Source organism: Epinephelus lanceolatus, chromosome 11 (genome assembly GCF_041903045.1).
Source record: "Epinephelus lanceolatus isolate andai-2023 chromosome 11, ASM4190304v1, whole genome shotgun sequence".
In the NCBI taxonomy this organism is placed as follows: Eukaryota; Metazoa; Chordata; class Actinopteri; order Perciformes; family Serranidae; genus Epinephelus; species Epinephelus lanceolatus.
In genome coordinates this window covers 22,404,805-22,427,365 of record NC_135744.1, presented here as the reverse complement: position 1 = coordinate 22,427,365, position 22,561 = coordinate 22,404,805, and the positions used below count along the sequence as shown (strand labels likewise).

At 42.3% G+C, this 22,561-nt stretch overlaps 1 protein-coding gene across 1 annotated transcript in view; it reads left to right on the top strand.

Moving 5' to 3' along the window:
- lhfpl7 (LHFPL tetraspan subfamily member 7) overlaps positions 1-22,561 on the top strand; it is a 159,608-nt gene that overhangs the window by 25,656 nt on the left and 111,391 nt on the right. Inside the window, exon 2 of the mRNA XM_033611354.2 lies at positions 22,178-22,316. Coding sequence (XP_033467245.1) covers positions 22,178-22,316 — 139 coding nt within the window. The remainder of the gene's footprint in view (positions 1-22,177; positions 22,317-22,561) is intronic.

Here is a 22,561-nt window from a genome sequence, read left to right as displayed (position 1 = left end):
TTTGGGAAAACACTGATTGGTAATGTGACAGCTTCAAAGACCCCCCCCCCCCCAAAAAAAAAGATTTATGTCAAAAAATATCTCTGTGCATAACGAACAGGGTTACAAGCCGTACTTTGATATAAGTTCCAATTCTGTATGAACACTTCATTAGATTTACAGTTCAGAATGTATGTGACAGTTTCCATGTGCTTTCAAAGTGAGACATTTTACTTTTCACCTCAGCTGTGGCAGTTCGTTTTATTGTTTTTATTACCACGTAAAGTGCCTCTGAGTACCTTTTAAATGCCATACGAATAAAATGCATAATTGTTATTATTATTTAGTTTGAGTACGTGGTGTGATGCTTTTTATTAGAGGCATATATTTTGTTTACCTACAGGACAAAGTCAGCTTCAGCTGCTGGGAGGACAAGGTCTACAGATGGATCCTCATTGTATGTGGGCTGTAGTGTTTTTATACCAATGTGAGAAAGTACAGTATTTCTTTTTCACTTTGAAAAGGCAAAGTGCTCCTCCCTTCCTCTCCCCCACATCTTCTCCACATATCTCTCACACTCCCCCATCATCTCATCCTCCCCCCTCAGCTCTCTCTTTCTCTCCTGCAGCGCTGTGTTTTGATGTAAAAAGATCAACTATAATTTCTGGATTGGGCCTCTTTGTGCACCAGTTACGCTCTGCCGTTTGTTGGGATGCCAAACATACGTTTGTTCTAATGAGCAAACATGCTGATTAACAGTTATCTCTGTCTTTTTCTCCGCTGAATTTATTCACTTCATTCCAAATTTTAACAGAATGCTTTTCATCCATTTCTTATTAGCATCTGCTTTCAAAGCCAAGAGACAAAACAAGACAAATTCCACGGCTGGTGTCTTTTGAAGAGACTCCGGGGGGGGAAGGAACGGAGGGGGGAGGAGGCGAGGACGGACTCAGAAGTATCAGTTGCGCTATAATTCAATTACAGCATCTATTGAGAGAGACGAGAAAGGAGAAACTTTGCCTGGGGTTCCTCTCCTCTTTTGACTATCCATCAGCCCCCACCACCAGCAGCCTATTATAAGAGCTGAATAAAAACCTCTGGCCCGGCTCTGAGGATGTCATCATTAAACCAGACTGTGAGGGATCCCATACATTTCAAACCCGCTATTTGATCCCCCCTATCTGATCTGATCGGCCTTTGTGATCTATTATGAACGAGAGTGCGATAGAGAGGAGAGGGAAGAGGCGGTATTAAGAAGTTTCTAGTTATTTGCAGTTTTTTTTACCCATGCCTGCACCCTAACCTGTACGCCCCCCTTCATCCCTGCGCCTCTTCTCCAGGACATCAACTTCCATTTAATTGAGAGCAGAGAGAGATAAAGACAAGAGAAGCAGGGAAAAAAAGTCATCATACACCCCACAGGTATACTGTGACTCTGATGTGATGCTGTCGTTTGGAGGCATATAGAGTAGTAGCAGAGGAGACATCATGTCTGTGCAGTACTGGATTTTAGTTACATAAACCGCATTCACACATGACTGCTCATTGTTGTCGATGCAGGAAAAATGCATAGAAGGTAATACACTATTTGTAACAAAGGTATAAATTGCAAATGTTGCGAAGTAAAATATACTCAAATAAAAAGTAAAAGTAGGGTTCTGAAAAGTGGATAAATGTGCAATGTTCTAACTGCAGGTACTTATTTTTCTATTTTCATCTGTCTTTGTTCGGCGTCATGTTTCCCGCAATTTAATTTTTTAGATCTTTGATTATATGGAATAGCCAGCCTTCACTCAGAAGTGCTCACTCATTCAAGGAGGCAACAAATATTTGCACATTTGGAACAACAATTGTTGAAATTTGTACGGTATTGAATGAGAAAACTGCAGCTGGCAGCTGCAAAACTGGCTGCAGTGTAACCACTCGGGGCTTTTGGCACCATCCATTTACATCCACTAAAAATACTTGTTTTTGTCACTGACAGGCTCAAGTTATTTTAAGTGTCTGACAATATTATGGAAACGATCCCTACAGAGACGGACCTTTTTGTCAGAGAGCGAGACCCTTTTTGTTTAATCAGAAACAGTCCGGAAATGGCAATTGTCAGACCCACCAGAGTCCATTTAAATAAACTGAAATTTTATCACTGTAAAATGCATGTCATTCAGAGTCGACAGAAACAAAATAAAAGTCTCAAAAACCATCTTGGTTCGTCTTTCCACTGTTCAGTAATCACCAGCTCTGGTTTGATTGAAATAAACCCTTAGTTTAACCACATAGATGTGAAAATACGCTGACTCTATACAGCCTAAAATGACTCGTAATTTAAATGGAGTCTGGTGGGTTTGGCAAGATCGAAATTGTTGTTCCCATTAGTCACTTAAACACAAGAATAGGGTTAAAAAAAATACAGACGTTACCCTTTAACAGCTGTATACATCTGAAATGATTTTAAATTAAAGCCTTGGGTCAGGCTCATTAATAGCTCAGGATAATCAGCACTGCTGTGTGAGACAGCCCTGTCCAGGGTGGAGCATATCTACAGCACCTCCTCCTGGAAAATAGTTCCAACGTCCCTGGAGCTCGTATGTACAGAATCCCTGCAAGCGCTTGGCTTTGGTCAGCAAGGTGCAGCTATGTGAGCTGTGTATAAACCTGCTGCTCTGATCTCTGCACTGTGCGTGTGTGTATGTGTGTGTGGGCAGGTGGTGCTCAGCACTGCCAGATGGACACTTGATCACTTGTCATACAGTTCTTGATTAACCCCATAAAGTGAACCCATCATAAGAGCCCTAATCATTATCAGTGAATCAAGGCGGGAATTTACTTGTTACTCTTAATTTTCACAATGTTTTTTTGATATGAATCAATGGCACTGCGGGGCTGCACTGTTTCATTTTGAAAGGTATTTCTCTCAGAGCAATGCGCCTAAAATAGAAGCTTTTATCCGCGTCCTATAGCCCTCCATCATAACAGTCTCTTACATATGAGTCATTGTCTGCGCGGCTCTACCTGAGGGTTTCATAAAGATGATTCTCCTTTGGGATGATACCAGCGTGCATCTATTTCCTCTTCCTGCGCCGCAGCTGGTGTGAAACTAGAGCTGCGGTTTATGTCTTTCTCCAGCAGTTCTGGGACCACAGGCTCACTGAAGTTTTTTTGGCAGGCTGGCAGGTACCTGAGGCAGTTTATATTCATACAGCTTCTATTCACAGACAGAAATAAATCTTTTTCTAAACGTTTTTTTTTTTTTTTTTGAAAACGGCGAACACAATAGAACATATCAACTTTACTGTGCAAAAAGCTCTATTGATTTCTCTCTGGTGTAATTTCTGGTCTCATTTTTACATTTGTTGGTTTTGGAAACATTTTGGCTGTAATTTTCATCTCTGAACATCACTGATAAGGGACTCATGACAAAATATAATATGATATAATATAATATTTCAGCATGTCCTTGCTACCACTGGGTTCTTATGATTGGCTGCACAGTTCATCTAGTTAAAAGCTAAAAAGGTAGAAACTTTAATGAGTCTCATGGGGAAATTGCAGTGTTGCAAAATCACAAATAAAGACTTACTTGAGATGGAAATAGCAACAGATTGAAAGCAGACTTCAGTTATAAAGATATTTACACAATCTGCACATAAAGTCCTGATTAAGGTGACGTATGCAGTCATCATTCAGACTCACATGTAACTGGAATATTAACATCTATATAGGAATCAATGCACAGTTAGTAAATAATAATGATATGAGGTCATGGTGCAGCTTTGGCTCATTGATCAACAATAATTTGGGTTCATTCATCACCCCAGAGCCCAGAAGTGAAGTCCCTTTGGTCTGCAGGTGGTGCAGCAGGTGGCAGCCGGTGCAGCTGTGGACAAACTGGAACTAGGCCAGCTACAGTGGAGTGCTGGTGGAAATGGTGTTGAGCCCCCACTGACTCCCATACTGTATACCTGCTTGTTTAATTGTCTCCCCAAACACCCAAAACCAACCAGTACTTCTAGTCTGGAATAAAAGTACCTGGCCTGGGGTTTCTGCATGTCAATTGCTTTGATGAAAGGCTACTCTAATGAGGACTATATGGACCATGAGAGCACAGTATATTCTTAAATAATATATTTCTTTAAGCTAGTTTTTGGCACAGAGCCCCTGTACAAGAGCAGAGGCTGTATATGCAAAGGATCTTATCTTAATTCTAGGAATCCTCCTAAATGGCATGAACTGTTCCTAACAAAGAGAGCTCAAAAACTAAAGCCCTGTTTCCGCCAAGCAGTCTGGTTCAGTTCAGGTCAGTCTCTTACACATTAAGATGTTTATTTTTGTGTTCCTATTGTCATTAGACTTGGATGGTACCAACAGAACTGCTCCATTCCATCCAGTTTTTTCGTTACCCCTCTGTTGAGGTACCTGGAACACTGATCTGATACTAAAAGGTGGTGCTAGATACACTGAGTTCATTGATTGGTCAATAGGGGACTGTCATTCTTGCTTGACAAGAACTCAGGACTCGCACAAACGACAGACCCAAACAGAGACTCTTAACACTCCCTCCTGTATTTTTTTGTCATGAGAATGTTGGCGCAACCCTGCTCTGTGGACGATAGACGACATACATTCCTTTGTATCGTCGGTGAAGAGAAGATATATGTCATATATATCCATATATTTGGATGCAGCAAAGGTGTCATGGTGCATTGGTTTGTGAACTGCTGTTTTGAAGCCTTGAGTTTGGCATTTTGACTGTTCCCATTTTGGAGCCAGAAGTGACCATATTTGAACGAGAGGTTAGCGCTGTGCAGGAACAAGGGGTGGATCTGAATCACAGACTGTAGCGACGCCCTGTAGCCAGCCGGTCACTCAAGCAGCCCCGCTCCTAATTATGCGTAACTTTAAGCCTTAATAAAATGTTAATGGGTGAGTTATATAAAAATGTGGGGGGCTGGGTCCTTGCTGCTGCTCTCCCCGCCTTAGGCTTTCCATGTAGGCACATGGAAGGGCAGGGAGGTTTGTTCTCTCTGCCTCAGGCTTTCCTCGCATGCGCACGGAGGGCAAAGAGGAGTGCCCTCTCTGCCTTAAGCTTTCCACGCAGGCACAGGGATGGCGGAGAGGTTCACTCTCTCTGCCTTCAGCTTTCCACGTAGGCTCGTTGAGGGGCAGAGAGGTCCAAGAACAGAGCCATATCACCAAATATCAAATTGCAATGGAAATAAAGTTTTCTTTGACTAAGGTGGTCTTGACTGAAGTGTATATGTATAGTTTTGCTTGCAGCCGGTCACTGCTAGTGTGTTTTAATTAAATGCGACGTGTGATTTGCCAACTATCGTAGCAGCTCCATGCCATACAGTCTGTCATGGGGTGATGTTGAAGTAGAAAACAAAAGGTATCAAGTGAAGTACTCTAGTGGTATTGATATCACTTAAAGGGTTCTGGTTTTGGTATTAGTGTTGTAATTTCTTCAATGATGCTAGCCCTACTCGGGTCTCACTAGTGGCAGCTCTCTCTGACCAATCAGTGGTCTGCAGTATTTTAACTCCACCTTTGAGTATCGACTCAGTTCACTTGGAACCTCAACCGAGGTGGTACCAAAAAAGTATCAGGTACTATCCACAACCTTTGCTCATGTAAAACCAAACAAGAGTTGAGTTGAGTAGAGCGGTACTGTACCATGCAGTGGAAATGTGGCACAAATTTGGTTGGTGAATAAGTCCACTAGACAGAAGTTGGAGTAAGAACAGAAATGACAGGTTGAGGTTTCTGCAGCCGCGGGTGACTCTGAACCAACTTCCTGTCCTGAACTGTGATCCAAATCAAACATCCCTGCTGTGGACGTACAACACAAGCCTCACAAAGTGCAGTGTAAATGTACAGTATACATTCCTGTGTGTGTGTGTGTGTGTGTGTGTGTGTGTGTGTGTGTGAGAAAGTGACTCTGACTGTACAAGAGATTCCCACTGTGTTTTCATTTAACATGACACCAAAGACACCACATTAAAGCATTGCTTTGCAGCAGGGAGCGTCCTGTGTGTGTGGCTTCTTTCTAGAGTTACTGTGTTTCTTGGCTCTTATTGGGCAGATTATAGATATTTACACTGATACTATAAAGGAGTATTGGTACCAGACACTATAAATATCACAATTCAAGGCCCATAATGAATGAAAACTTGTGTTGGAAGTATCAGGGAGACATCACAATTTCTTTTTAAACTATTCCAGGTAGCAGGATGTGTAGACTTAAAGTAACATGAAGCCTGAACAGCTCCAGTAAATCAGCCCATATCATGAGATTAATGCAAAAAGTGGGCTTTTAAAAAAAAAGTGCTGAAATGCAAAACTCCGTCCCTTAGAGCACAGGCTTTAAATTATTTAGGTACTACATTTTTAAATTATTCATTTTAGTGTCATTACTTTGATAAAAATTCTTCACATCTCCCTCTACATAATGACATTAGAGCTGGCACTTGACCTTATGGTCCTAATTAAGAAAGTCACAGCTGGAGTTTTCCTGTCTGACCTAAAGTTTTGTGAAGCTGCAGCAGAGATAAGGAGATTCTGGAAAACATGAACTGCGGTTTGCAAGCACGGCTACGTTAAATCTGCATGTTATTATGTGTAAACATTTCAACAACGCTGGGGTCAACGTGTGGATAGGTATAGGCACAAAGCCACTTGGTTATTAGGGGTGTAAATCACCAACTTCATCACAATACGATATTATATCGATTTGTTTGGATGGCGATACGATGTTTGCCGATATCACAAAGTCTGTCACGATACGATTTTGATTCGATTCAATTCAGGAGCCTGCGATCGATATGACGCGATATCATATGCCCATCTAACACAATCATTTACATCAACTCACAAAAACAAGTAGAATATGATTTGACCATTTTATTTCTGAGCTTTGTTGTTGTTTGAGCAGAGGTGCACTTGCCCAGAAATGGTGACACAGATGTGCTATGTGAATTTCAAAATAAATGTGTATCTTTAAGATGACGACATGGATCGATGTTTTCATTTTGCATCGATGTAATCGGATCGTTAATCAATGAATTGATGTATCGATATGGATCGATGTATCGTTACACCCCTATTGGTTATGGTTAGGAAAAGATTGTGTTTTGGCTTAAAATGCCTGCTTTTGGTGGAACAGTCCCTGCTGGATAAACAGTGACGAGTCACTACCAAACACCCAGCAATGACTCGCTAAATCACAACAGGATTTGTTGCTTGTTGGTCTTGAACAGTGGTCTGCAGCTCGGCAGGTGTCTCGCCTAGGTATCAGGCCATTCACTATCCCCTCCACCTTCCAATTACAAAGTCAGCTCATATACTACATCGAAGCATCCAAATGTAATGTATTGCTGGTTTGCAAAAAAGTATAATGGCAACATTTTCTTCTAGTGACTGGACTTTTGAGTGAAGGAGCTACCAGTAATGTACAGTCAAAGCTGTAGTAGAAACATAGAAACTAGGGATGTCGATGTTAAACTGCCTGGAATATTTTTGACCGGTTGTGCATGTCGGTCTATAGGTTCATTTTTCTACTCTTCAGTTAACTGCACTGCGTATGACACAGGTCTAGTAGGAGCCAACGTTAGCTACTGGAATTGGCGATTACTGCTCGCAGTGCTGTCCCGACCCAACAGTGTTGCTGTGGCTTTTAATGTCTTCTGGTAGCCTTCGTGTTTTATTTTGTATGAGTGAGGGGAGTGGATGGAGGATCGATTGCTGCTTATGTTGTCTTTGGTAGCCTTTTGTGTTTATGTTTTATGAGCGATGAGAGTGGATGGAGGATTGACTGTTGCATATGTTTTTGCACCATATGGAGTTGCTTCTCCAATTTCATTGTATCAAGCATACAATGACAATAAAGGTTTCTATTCTAATGCTAAAGGGGGTTGGTGGCTCAAAATGAAGCTGCTTTCTCACTGGAGTGACCTGCGGGGAGACCAGAGGGTGGCCACCATGTACAGTAGCGACACCATGCCATAATTTTTTTTATGGGTTTCATGCACATGCTTGACACCACAATGCAGTGAGAAATTGATAAAAAGGCGGAGGACATGGAGCTGAAATCATCAGTGGGATTTTCTGTTCCAAATATTGAGACAACACATTAGTAAAGATGTGTTACTGCAGGTGTTACTTGGCCGATGGAACGTTGTGAAGACAGTGAAAGTATGTGTGAGGAGTGTCTTTCTATCGAACCACTACCAGGATACACAGTATGGACTCCAAAATGTCTTTTCTCTGTGAGAATGGATTCTCCTCTGTTCCCTGAAGAACAAATTACAGAGGTAGGCTTCAGGCAGAAAATGATATAAGATTGTGTCTTGGAACTATATCTCAAAGAATAACCAGAGCAGGTCACTTTATTCGCTGAAGGCACACTCATATAAAATTACATAAACCCCTTATTTATGTCTCTTTCCACTTTCATTCTGCGTTCAATTATTCATTATTTTTCAACCAGCTGACATGTGATGCCAACAAGACAGAATAACAATTATTGCATGATTCTGTTAGTCGCCTACACTGACGGCCTTTACTCTGGTGACAGCCATCTGAAGGCAGTAGCTATCTGTTCCATCTGCAGTCTCTAACCAAAGTGATGTTGCACACTGTCAGGCCACAATTACATACGACAGATCCACTGGCTTAATTTTGTGTAACAAGCGCCAGACTGCTGTTTAATAACCACCCCTGTGCACATGTGCACATCAAAGTTGTCTTGTAATGAATCACTAACAACAGTTTCTACTGCCAATCAATAGGACACATTTGTTGGAGGACACATTTAAAGTAGTTTAGAAATGATCTTGTACATTTCCATGACAATTAAAGATCACTTAAAACTTCTCACTTAGCTAATAACTCCATCAGGACTGTCTGTTTCTGACAGTCCTCTCCCGAAATCTCCACACAAGACAATGAGGCAAGGACCACCATAGTTTTAAGAGTCTTTCCATGGTGTAACGCAGTGCGGACACAATAAAGGGGGGATCTTAACTATGAAAATGTTCATTTAGTCCGGCTTCAAAAGTGAGTCGATCCCCATAGATCCCCATTTTCAAACCAAACTTTACAGAACAAACAAACATGTTTACAGCTCAGCACAAATAAACAATTTTGCTCTCTGTAGCTAATTTCCCATTCAGTCATTGTTGGCATTGCTTAAAGTTATCTATAATTAAAGGCGTTGCTGCCTTGAGTGACAGGTGGGTGCTATCTGTTGACAAGTCACTACCACTGTCACACTGGTTGGGTAACGTAACCATGACATAACCCCAGATTCATAGAGTATAGGTGAAGCTGTCACTATTTCAGTGTGTTTTCAGTTTATAGAAGTTATTGTAATATCTAATCACTTAAAAAAGCTCTGGCTCAGCATTTGGTTGTATTAACAGACCCTCAAAGGCACTGATACCCAATTGGTGGCCCACAGGCCAAATCTGGTCCACCATAGGGTGCTGGGTGGCCCGCTGATCTTTTTCTAATTCACAATGAAAATGATTCACTGTGGGAATTGTTTTTGTACTTGAAATGTAAATTAGGTGCCAGGGTGCAGAAAAAAAGCATCAAAACAGAGCTTGTTTATCAAACAAAGACCAAGGGGAGGATCCCCCCAACAGAGGTCCAGGCTACGCCCCAACCAGCTAACTGAGCTAGCAGCTAGTGTTATCTCCACCCACTCATCCAAATATGGTCACTAGGGCTGTCAACGAATATTCTAAATTCGAATTTAAATTCGAATTTGAAAAAAAATTGGACCTTCAAATGTGAAAATTGATATTTGATTGTGGAGAGAAAAAAAACACCACCGCAGCTGTCCTCTTTGCGAGTGGCTGTTGGCCTGGGCCGCTGCACTGAACACACTGCATAAGGCCACACCGCCCGCGGAGGTGCTGCGATGCGCAACGCACCGAAATTCTCGCACGAGCCGGAGCACTTCCGTTCACATCAGACGCGTATTTCTCCATGCTGGTCGACAAGCGTTTCTGCTCCCAGCTGTTGTCTCCGTCACCTGGCTTGACACATTCGTTCGCGGCTCGTGCAGAAAATAGACCAGAGCCGGGGGGGATGAGGTCCGCGGTCGTTTCTAAAGTACTGTTATAGATAATTGTTTTATGTGTTTTAATGTGTAGGTATGTAAATGTTTTCAAAGATGTTTATGTTGAAATAAAAATACCTACAAGTAGTTATGTTTCCTTGTATTAATACATATACAAGTATGTTTCCTTGTATTAGTTTGCCCTCTTGTGGACATAATGTGAAAAAAAAAAAAAAGTCAAACGGTTCGAACCTATGAGTTATTTTTAGAAGGAATATTCGAATGTCATTTTTGAGCAATTTTGACAGCCCTAATGGTCACTTCTGGTCCCAAAAGACACAAGATGGCAACGGCCAAACTTGAGGCTTCATATCAGAAGTCCCAAACTAATAGTCTATTTCTCTGAAAAGTTAAAGTGAAAGTGAAACTTAGCCCACAAAATACTGATACATACCTGACTTCTCCTCTGATACCCGCTGATTCACAAGTTGACGGCATTGGTTTCTTAGGTTTGTGATGTACTAAACCCTTTCTGTCTGAATCCATGTTTTTAAGTCATTGGTACTCGGCAGTTCCTAGGCTAAAATGCTCAGCCATAGCGTTGACTGTTAAATGCTACAGGACATATCATGAGCAAAATTAGCAGACAGACAGGTTAAAAACTTGTTTTTTAGTGAAGGGGTCTTAAATGGCAGATGGTGTGATGACAAATAAAATCACATTTTTATGCACTGAAAAAAAAAACACTTGATCTTTAGCATCTCCAGAACCTTTCTAATTAAAGAGAGTGATGGATATTTGTATGTATTCATATTTGAAGCTCTGCAGGCCCCAAACAACAATTAGGCCCAATCCCATTTCATATTTTTATCCCTTCCCCTGGTTTTTGAGTGTCACCTTGCCCCTGGAAACAGAGTTGCAAGAAGCAGTGGTGAAATACTTCCCCTATAGAATGGGACAACTCTTCAAGACCCTGATACATCATCAACATGCTGGCGAATGCCTAAACAGATGCGCACGAACATTGTGAATGTGGCGTCTTCTGCTGTGGTGATGTCTCTTGCTTGGCCTACAGTTGTCAGGATTTCACACTATCAACCGATCAAACAAGTCATCAAATAATAAAGGAACCTGCTTTATTACCAGGGTGGAGAGGTGTATTGGGACTGGGTTATAATAATTGCAGTTTCAAAGTGCCTTCCTGTAACATGTGATATTGTGTTTTTTTTTCTGGTCCCACCTCAGGTGCAGGCAAACCTGGCCATGAAATTACCAAAAGTGCATGTCCTTGGCACACAGGGCAGAACACAATTGACTGCAATCTGCATTAGGTTAATGAAAATAGATCCTTTAGTCTTATTACAACCTGGAACTGATTTTTTGGCCATCATTTCCATGACAATTACTGGGATCTAAGTACCCCATGTGATCTGTGCTGTCCATAACATGAATCCACCTTAGAAAGTATCTAAAACTACTCTAGCTGTCACATATTAACTAACAAGTGTTTTTCTCTGTGCCTCATAATACATCCAGGCATCATACTCATACTTTTTTGGGGTTTTCATAATTTGTCATTTATACCCCTACGCTCTACAGTAATAGGATTTCCCCTCTGAACATGCATGTGTTTATACACCAACACTGGGAGACTATGTTTGTGCGTCCCTGTGTGTGTTGGAGAGGTAACAGCGAGCGCTTCCATGTCCTCCTAAGTGCTCCTGAATGTCACATCCTATCTGCAGCCTGTCCCCCAGGCACAAATGGACACTCCATCCACTTGTCAGGTGATTAATCTCCGCTCCCCTCTCTCCCTCATCTCCTCTCCATCTCGTATTCACTCTGTACACACACAGCTTCGTCAGCCATTCAGAGGACCGTCACATACACACACTTATCCGAACTGCACTCCCGCTCCCAGTCTCCGCCCAGCAAAGATCAATGGAGAAGACGGATGTATTATTCAGCACATTAATTTAGAGGTGGAGGAGGGTGCTTTTTTGTATTAGCGCTCTGGCAGGATTATCAGGATTTCTCTGAAAGATGATGAAGTTGCAGGGCGGGCAAAGAGAGAGAAAGTACAGGGGAAGGAAACAGTTTAAGGAAAGTGGACTGGACAGGCCAAATCTCAGCTGATGCCTTGTGGGAGGTGGATGGAGCCGAATCACCTCTGGTGGCTCAGAGATGTTCTGGAAGGCTGTGTTACGGTGCTAATGGGCTTCTAGACGCAGAGCATGTCTAGGCTGATGCTGTAGTGCGACCGCTGGGCTCTCACGCTGCTGAATGCTGATTGGTGATGGGAGGGTTGCGGCAAGCTCAGAGGATGGCATACCTGTGCATATTAACATAAAGGCCTATGCCACACTCAGATGGGAAGTAACCACTGGCTGGATTTACTCTGGCATGATGTAAGAGGGCAGCAAGTGCCGTGTGCACATGTGGTTTGTTTTAATGTTCAATCTAATTCAATCTAATCTAATCTAATTTAAACGATCAATCAAGAAAATTGACAGATTACTCGACAATAAAAATACATTTAAGTTACAGTCCTTTTAACCTTGCTAACAGAACTTTTCACATGTTAACACATAAATCTGCAGTGACTCTTCCACTATATTCAGAAACAGAGGCATCAGAAACACACTTTGATTTGCCATAGCAGTTGCTAATAGCTTTTCTCTAGGCTTCCGATTAACCAGCATGGTTCAGCATGGCCTTAGGGTTAGGGTTATAACGCCACCTGTTTGTTTGGCATGTTCCTGACAGCACATTTAATTGTTTTCTTGTTCTCATCTGGACATTTTTAAAACATTGATTGTGTGAATGGGATTTTTTTTTTTCTTGGAACATAGGCGTAAAAAACCTGTTTTCAAAAATACCTGCGCACGTGTGGACAACATGTTCTCACTTTCAACTCATCAAATTTTGGCCAGTGGCACTAGGCTTCAAACTGTGACGGTCTAGGTCATCCTCTAGCGGCAGTTTTGGACACTCATGGAAGGCGTGTTGATTTCCACTGGTTACATGTGCAGTGTTTTTTAAAGATGAACTAACTACTTTAGATTTACATTAAAAACATTAATTCCATAGCACTGTTAAAAAATACAGGAATGAAAAAGGAGACAGACACTGGTCTCCTGGGTGAAAGTCCTCTGTTTGTTTGACCCATCCACCACTCTGTCTTCCAACCCCACTCAGACTTCTCATATAGACATTAGAAAGTGCTTTGTGCGTTGGAATTAGACGCCACCCACTGATCGAGCTGCTTTATTTATAATGCTCTGGGAATGGGAACGGGTTGGTGTGGACTAGGCCTAAAGCACACACGCACAGAAAGAGCTGTCGAGCAATATGACAAACTCGTCACGTCTGCTTATCGGTGGATCTGCAGTGCTCTCGCTTCACCCCTTGTACTCCATAAAGGCGAGACATTCGATTGTAAAGTGGTGGGGTTATTTCTGTCAAGGGCTGACTCTGAGCATTAACTGTGTCCTCTCCTCGGCACTTGTGAAGAGCAGAAACCCTTCATTTTCCACAGCTCTGCTCTGGAACATTTAGCCATTCAGCCCAGGCTTGGAAAGGCAAAGTGCGTTTAATGAGACATGCCTTGCCATCTCCATCTTGTAACTCCCAATTGAGGAGACAATGAAATTTCATTGGCCCGTACTGTGTAATCCCCGACTTTCTTAATGTAATTGGAAATCAAAGAGTCCCCTTCAGACTGTCCCTTTATTACTCAAAGCAGCTGGATGGAGGTTTTTTTGTATAGTACAGTTATTGGTCTCCAACAGGCTCGGGATGTGGCTCATTTATTGTGGGAAACCAATAAAGTATCTTTATGATGGAGCCAGGTAGTCTTACATGTGTATCAGTGCCTGTATCCCTGAGTTTTATCAGCATTGTAACACTTGTATGCTCCAGGCTGCTCACCAGTATGGTGGGATTAATAGGTGCTTGTGGGTCAAATCCGGCAGCTATTGCCTGCATTGATTGTGGACGTGAAGTAAAAGTTGTGTTTTTGTGCGGTAGCTTACCTTAAAGGTCCAGTGTGTAGGATTTAGGAGGATATATTGGCAGGAATGGAATATGATATAATATAATAAGTATGTTTTCTCTAGGGTATAATTGCCTGAAAATGAGAATTGTTCTTTTTGTGTGTGCCCAGTTCAGACCAAAGGTTCACGACAAGACAAGTTGAAACAGGCAACTATTTGCAATGTGTCCTTCTGTAATGTTCTATAAACCTGTCGGCTCACACCAGTGTAACTAGATGAGATGGTGTATCATCTCTATGCAACAACTCTCTGTACCTCTGTTCTGATTTCCAGCTTTTCAGGCTTATTTTGTGGCTGAATATAATCTGTAGCTTCTTAAAATATGAATGAGGATAGTGATAGTGAGATACTGGCTACAGCTGCATTTGTAGTAGTGATGAAACAGCGAAAAACGAGCATCACATAGACTGTATTCATAATAAATACGCCACAATAATATAAGTAAGCAGCTCCAATTCACATACAGCGAGCAGCAGTAGCGACCCACCGTCTGACACCGGCACACCATGAGAATGGAAACAGAGGGCTCGGCGGGGACGGAGCACCTGCCGCAGCAACAACACACCATCTGCGGTCATTTTGACTTGACCAGCTGTCTTCACTGCAAGCTGATTGGTTGTTGAAAGAGCTGATGTGCTTTTTGTTCTAAAACCAGCCGCCAAATTGCAGGTAACACCATCAGCTGGCTTGAGTTTAACTCAAACGGCCAGTTCACACTGCTGTAGCGTTCTAAAATGTAAGTTCTAAAATGGTTTTGTCTCGTCTCCAATCACTGGTCTGAACTGGGCTTTAGAATGAGCCGTTTATATCTACATAAGGAGTGGGTCCTTGTCTACACAGATCGGCTTGTTGCACTGCCATGTTCCCACAGCAGCTCCGAATGGACAAACCAAACACTGGCTCTAGACAGGGCCATTTGTGTTTTTGTGTAAGACACCGTAGCTGAAAGGCCCTCTGCTACGAGTAGCTTTGGAGAAACATTGATTTTTTTCCCCCTTGAAATTGCTTTTACCGGTTTAAATCACTGGGTGCGTTTGTTTTGGAGAGGAAGAGACCTCTGTTGACAGTTTGGCTCCTGGTAAAACACCTCTTGAACGTCTGAATCTTAGCTGCCCAGTGTCCAGCATGCCGAACTGCGTAAAAGAAACACTGATTTGTAACATGAAACTGCTTTATTCGGTGTTTTTAACCACCTGGTCTGTTGGTTTCAGAGAGGGAGAGAACTCTGTGGCTAATTTGACTGCTAGTTAAGAACTCCTGAACAATGGACACTGAAGGAATTCTAACCAGGAGAAGTTTCAGCTGGTTGCAGTCTTCAATCCTCCCCGCTAAACGCCACTAAATCTCCTTAAATCTTACACACTGGACCTGTAAGTCACAATATCCGGGGATGATTATCTTCCAAATCAAGTTTTCAGACTGCAGCAAAACAAGATTAAAACAAGTCTGCCCGTCTCTGTCTCATGCCAAAAACTTTAATTTCTTCCCTCCACAATTTCTCCACTCTTTCAGCCCTCGTCTTTCCTCTCCGGCTCCAGCTGTTGCAGTGGCTCGACCAGTTATTAACACACAATTACAATCTATTTAGGAAGCATCATTGAGAGGACCAGTGCTGTTAGCAGCTTATTTTCTACTAAATTAACTTGTGCTCAGAGCAGCGCGAGCAGTCGTAAAAAAGGCTTGCAAAATTTTTCTGTATTGTCTGTGAGTAAAAGTGGTAATGATTATGGGTTTGTTTCATCAGAGCAGATGCAGTGTCGGGAGTTGATTAATTGGGACACCATTAATTGAAATGTTGGTTGTTTTCTGTAAAAATAGCTGTCTAGCACTCTGATAGTCTTTGTTAGCCTCTCGGGCTGTGTTTAAATGGCACACAGTAAATGTCATGTGTATAAATCTATTAGTGCTTGCAGATAATTGAGTGACTAAAAAATGGACAGAATACACAAAAACGTCCGGATTTACAGCTCACATATGGAAATATTTTGATTTACAACCATTTACAGCAATGCAATTTTCATTTTCCTCCCAAACATTCATGCATTTTTATGCTAATCATCATTGTCTGACTTAATTCAGCTGACTACAACATCATAACACGTATTTTATTGTTCAGTGAGTGAACCTTATATACCTGAACATGCCTGCCCTCCCCTCTTCTAAAGGTCCACTCCCCTGTATGAGACATGATGCACCTTTAATGTGTCGTAGTGAATTATGAACAGCAGGGTGGGAGGTAGGCTGCACACCAGGAGCCCACAAGGCACGCCAAGATCAAGCAGCTGAGAGGAAAGAGGCATTCCTCTGCATACATGAATATCATTTCAGCAAGAGACTGAGAAGAACAAAGACCATTGAAGTTAATGACTTTTCTGTAGTGTGTCGCTGCGTCTCCTCTGTCCTCTTGTAGTTGCCAGGTTCAAAAGAAGAAAAACAAGTAGCTGTGGCAGGAGTACCAGAGATAAGAGCTCTTACCGGCAACTTGCTTTCTCCTTTACTTATTATGTCCCCTGCTGTGATATATGAAAGCAGGCGGCTATATTAACAATAAACCACCTTTACACCTCGCATTGAAATGCATTTTGCAATCAGATAGTGCTTGATCAAATGAAAGCACAGGTGTAAATACACACAGTACTGAGGTCGGATTGTGATCCAGTTGGCCAGGTCATCAGGTAGTCAGGCATAGAGACTACATCAAACACAGATGTAAAGCAACTGCGGTTGCCTTCCAGTTGATTAATCTCCTGATTATTTATTTGATTAATCGATTCATTTTGGTCCAAAAATGTTTGCAAATGGTGAAAAATATTGATTAGCGTTTCCCAGAACATAAGATAACGTCCTTAATTGTCTTGTTTTGTCCACAATCCAAAGATAATCCATTTACTGTCACAGAGGAAGAAAGAAACCAGAAAATATTCATATTTAAGAAGCTGGAATCGGAGAATTTCTTAAAAAAATTCATCAAACCAATTAATCAATTACCAGAGTAGTTTGATTAAATATTTAACAATGAATCAATTAATTGTTGCAGCTCTAATGGGCGGAGATATTTAATTGTGCTTGACTGTTCCAAACCAATGTGTTTGCTACTATTCGCCAGTTAGCTAGCGAGCTAAGCTACTCGTATGCAATGCCATTGTTCAGACAGCTCATAATTCTGAAGCCCAAAAAGTCCAAAAAGCTGTTTTGACACAAAATCTGGCACTGACTACTGTATGCCACTGTGGAATATCAACAGGGACTGAACTTTCATGCACATTCAGCTGTGTCAGTGGGTCTGACTGAAAACCGCATTTTTCATGTTAGGTGGAGAAACTGATATCACCGCACCAGTCATACTTTTATTCTGTGTGCTGATACTTGATAATTCTCATCAACATCAACTTTATCTGTATATTTATCATTTCCACGTCATGAGCTGCTTCTTTTTCTCCTTCCCTTCCCTTCATTTCAACTCTAATGGATTTTGTTTCCTACAGCTCAAAATCAAACACTTCAAAGGGCCTTACAAACAGAATGACAAATTTGGGTAAATAGAGTGCAAACCATCTATAAGGAATATGGATATGGGAAACCCAAGTTTGCAGATTTTAATTCCTGTACTCACTATGAAAGTTTATCATGTAGCATCTAAAGCCCCGTTTCCACCAAACACTTTTGGTATGGTACCTTTGGAACCAAAAGTAACCCTTCAGACATGGTACCTAGACCCTAGTGTTTCCACCACAAACAGTGCCCGTAAATGCGGGTGGGGTTGTTGTATGTATGTGTCACTGTATTCCTCCTTTATCAGTCTGCACCTCGTCTATCATCCACAGAACGAGGCTGCACGCCGTCATTTTCAGAACAAAATAAAACAGGCTGCAGTGAGAGTCTCTCTCCATGGGATATATAAGAATAGCACGTTTGTGCATTTAGTCCTTCTCAGGCAAGCTCAGGGGTTTAATGTTGCCGGAGCCCACAGGAACAACGCTCCAGAGGATTAGAATATATACAGTTCACATATCAGGTCGAAATTAATATATATAAACACTTGAAGATCCGCTCATTACTAAAAGTGTATGTCATATAAAACCTAAAGTAATGGTCAAAGTTGTCATATGGAATATTTAAGGTGTGCTGATGGATTCACGTCTTCATGTCATGCACTGAGTAGCATTGCAAGTTAATGTTCCACCTTAAAAGTCGCCGGCAGTCGGGCCAGTGGATTGTGGGGGGAAGTAATTTTTTCTCCATCTCCGGCTGGGGCGAGAGGCAGCAAAGCATCCTTTATTTTATAGTTAAAGCCAAAACCAGACACAGCTCAGCCCTGAGCAGAGTGACTGTCCTCTATTGACCAATCAATAGACTGCAGTGATTTTGGCTCCAACTTTTAGTACTAGATCTGTGTGCTAGGTACCCCAACAGAGGGGTGACCCAAAATGGGGACGGTACGGAACGGTTCCATTGGTACCATCCACAACTTTACACAAAAAGCGTACTGAACTGAACTGTACCGTATGCTCAGTAGAAACAGGGCTTTTGTTTAGCCAACATTTTCTATTTAGTATAAAACACAAAGTGCAGCTGAGTCTGAAGGATTTGTTATTAGTTTTGCATGTTTTTGGTCAAAAAGTATAATAAAAGTTTTGATCTGATCACCAAAATCAGCAGGATTTATCCCCTGGGGACCATGAATATCTGCTTTGCTGTCTGCTGGCTGATATTGAAGCTTCCTTTGTGATAGCACCATCTCAAAGGCAAAAATTGTCATTACACGCTGTAGCTGCTAGAGGACTGAGAAATGATCTCTGCGCTGAATAATGATGACATTTGAATCATAAATTTAATCAAATTAAACTTCTAATCTTTCCCAAAATGATTTGCAATGAAGTCACTTTACCAAAGGAGTTTGTTCTTATTCTGCACATGCTCTTCCTTTGCTTAATCGCTACAGTCAAGGTGCCCTCCGCCTGATCTGTAACCCAGATGTGACTGTGTGTAAAGGCACTGTTTGTGCATGTGGGGCGCTGCTGAAGAAGAACACACACGTTCAAAAAAACATTGACAGATAAAGGTCAAAAGAACAATCATCCTCATTGCCAACATCCAACATCATAACACTTCAATATTTCTCTGCTCTCCACTCTGCCTTTCTGCCAAACACCCAGAACAAGCTAATTAAATCTTCTGTCAGGCATGGAAATCACTCTGCTTTCATCCTTCCTCCATTCACGTCAGTCACATCAGGGACATGCATAATGACACATGTTTTAGGGCTGTAATTCCCTCCTGCATGTTAGACGTTTCTCGCCCCTGTCTGCATGCTAATCATTAATGTGGCGCTGTTTTCCAGCTGCGTTAGCGTGTTGCACTTGTCCAAGAGAGAGATGTTTTAAAATGTGTCGAGAAGGATGGTGTGTGGCAGCTTCACAGAAGCTGGAGAGTCATCTTAAGAGGTTATGCAGATCAAACAGCACCAGAGAGACACACAGGTTGTGGGAAATGCAGCACTGCACTCACACATGCACACACTCCCTCAGGGCTAAGATGCTGGAGGGCTTTAAAGTTAGCTGCCACTAGTCCAGGAATGCACAGGAGTCTATTTGTAAGGAGGACAGCTAGCACATTGATCAGAGTGAAAAGGTGGTGAAACACTAACAGGATATTGTGCAAACAAGTTCTGCACTAGTGGAGGATAAAATCAATGGCTACTTATAGGAATTTACAATCATAGCTCGTCAGAAAAGTTGTGAATGAATCAGAGACTGTAAAAGAAGTTGATGTAACCACAATGATGTTACCCATCTGTTTGTGGACTAACATTTCGAGTTTGGCATTTTGGCCGTTGCCATCTTGGGTTATTTGGAGCCAGAAGTGACCACATTTCAATGAGAGGGTGTGTCTGACTGAAGGCCTTTGCGCTATGAGTCCATTTTTTTTCGGTTGCGTTTTTTAAATCCGTCATTCGAACAGCACAGAAACCCTGCACACCGATTCCAATGTGCCGATTGTTCATCTCTAAAAGCTTCTGACGGATGCGGAAAACATAGCAAATCAAACCTGTTCTGAAAATTTTAATGACGGACGAAAGTCTTGGACTCAGTGTGCAAACGTCAGTGACACAATGTGAAGTCGTTTTTATTTTTAGATGTGCGACAATTTCAGACTCTGTGTGCAAAGGCCGTGAGAACCTTGACACACCAAGCCGACGGGGGGCTGTCGGTCAATATCGCGCCATCAGTGAGCATCTGTTGCTGTACTTTTTGTGGTGTGTCCTGCACTCTTGGCACCAGTTGGCCCTTGTTTGCTGTTTCTTGGCTGATTCTGCATGTTGGCTGTAGTCTTTGCAGTGTGTTCAAGCGCAACTTTTTGGCCAAGACACAGACAATGTGAGGCAATAGGCCTCCAGGAACTTTGGGGTAATTTTACGGGGCCGGGGCCGTTGATGTGTGTCTCCACCGCAGGAGCCACCCCCGAAGGACAGAGTTCCAGAACTTTTACAGGGGCTAAACAAGTCCCTGCCTCGGAGTAGGTACTCAGAACGGCCCCAAGAAAATCCTGGCTGGGGCTTGGGTATTACTTGGTGCTGATTGGATATACTCAAGGCGGGATGTGACGTTTTGTAATTAATAACACGGTTATCGTAGATTAGCTGGGCTACCCGTTAGCTGTTAGCGGTGTCTGTAATAACTCAATAAACAGTCCGTGAAAAAAATATTTTTTTCAGCAGATATCTTAGTTACAACATGATTGAGCTAGCAAAGCAGTTTTGTGTTGCTATGTGTGGTATTTATTCAGTTTTGGGAAATCACGATGTCTAGAAAGCATCAGCTGACAGGGACAGCTAACAGCAGCAGCAAAGCTAACATCAGGACGTCATCTGTTAAAAGCCTCCCGTTGTCGGATACGACGTGAAACTGCTCCAGTTAGCTCAATCATGTTGTAACTAAGACATCCGCTGGAAAAATATTTTTTTCACTGACCGTGACCGGAGTTATTACAGACACCGCTAACGGCTAACGGCGTCCCTACGCCCCTACGTCGCCCCGGTCATAATGGTCGCGCAACGATTACGTCACATACAGAGCCCGGTAACTTTACAGGAACCTTCCTCCTACTCCGCCCTCTCAGTGGAGACATGGCGGTTGAGAGGGCCAAGCGAGAGGACGTTCCTGTTGTAGTTCCTGCTGCCCAAATAGTACCAGGAACTTCTTCAGTGGAAACGGGCCTAGTGCAACGGTCGGCCTTTGTCGCCACTAGTTCATTGATGTAGGTTTGGTGTGTCTGTGCCTTAAGACAAAAACAAGTTCACGGTGGCATAAATACACATTGCTATGTCTCTGCCCTGATTGACAGGTTGCCGTGGTAGGGACTTCATGCTCCAAAGCTTACTCTGCCTTACGGTCTATTTTACTCTAAATGGATCATAATTTACAAAACATCAGGCTGTATTGAAGAAGACTTGAAAGTGGCAACTGAGACCATAAACTCATTAGGAAAATGAGGTAATAAATCAAGTGAGAAGTAGGGTCAATTTCTCATAGACTTCTAAACAATCTTACTTCTTTTTGCAACCAGTGGAGTCGCCCCCTGCTGGCCATTTAAAGAATGCAGGTTTAAGACACTTCTGCATTGGCCTCACTTTTCAGACCTGCAGGCTACGTCGAGGTTTTTGTGTGTGTGTAGCAGTGGTTCCTGCCTGTGTTTTGCTCCTCTTGCTCGCAGCATGTGTGTGTGATTAAGCAAAGATGTAATGAATAGGGACAGTGGCTTGTTGTTTGGCTGTAGTGCTGTTTTCCAGCTGAGAGAGCCATTAACCTGTTTGGAGGATCGACTGTGAGATTGCACAACGTGACCTGACCAAAACATGGACTTTTTGGCTTTGGGAGGTGTTTTCAAATGTATACAATGAATCATAACTGTTTGACAGGAAGGTAAGCATGTTTGTTTGTGGTTACGTGACGGAACAAGCAACTTTCCACAGAAGAGGAGTTTGCTCCCCGCTGTGAAAATCTCCAAGTGTGGTGTTGGGTCTACTTTCTGTCAATAAAATGGAGCTAAAATGGAACTGTTTTGTGTTTGTGTTCCTCAGACCAGTGCGGTGCTGTGTTCGGGAGGCTGTGCTCTGCTGGCTGTCAGCTCCCTGTTGGCCATCATCACCATCTTCCTGCCCAGCGGAGGATGTGAGAGGAGGATCTGCACCCTGGCTGGATACATGCAGATGGCTGCAGGTCGGTACAGATGCACACACATACTCACACTAGATACAAAGAAAGAGGGCATCCTTCTTGCAAATGGCTAAAAAACATTAAATTTTTTGAACTTGCAAAGTCCCGTGTCTGTGTTAAATTCATAATTTCTGTATCTTGTATGCTCCATGTGCCTTTCATGTGAAAGACATTCTGCATCCTTTACCTTTAGAGCCACTCTGCAACAAGCACTGATAGCGCTGTCTATTACTAGAGTTGTACAAAAA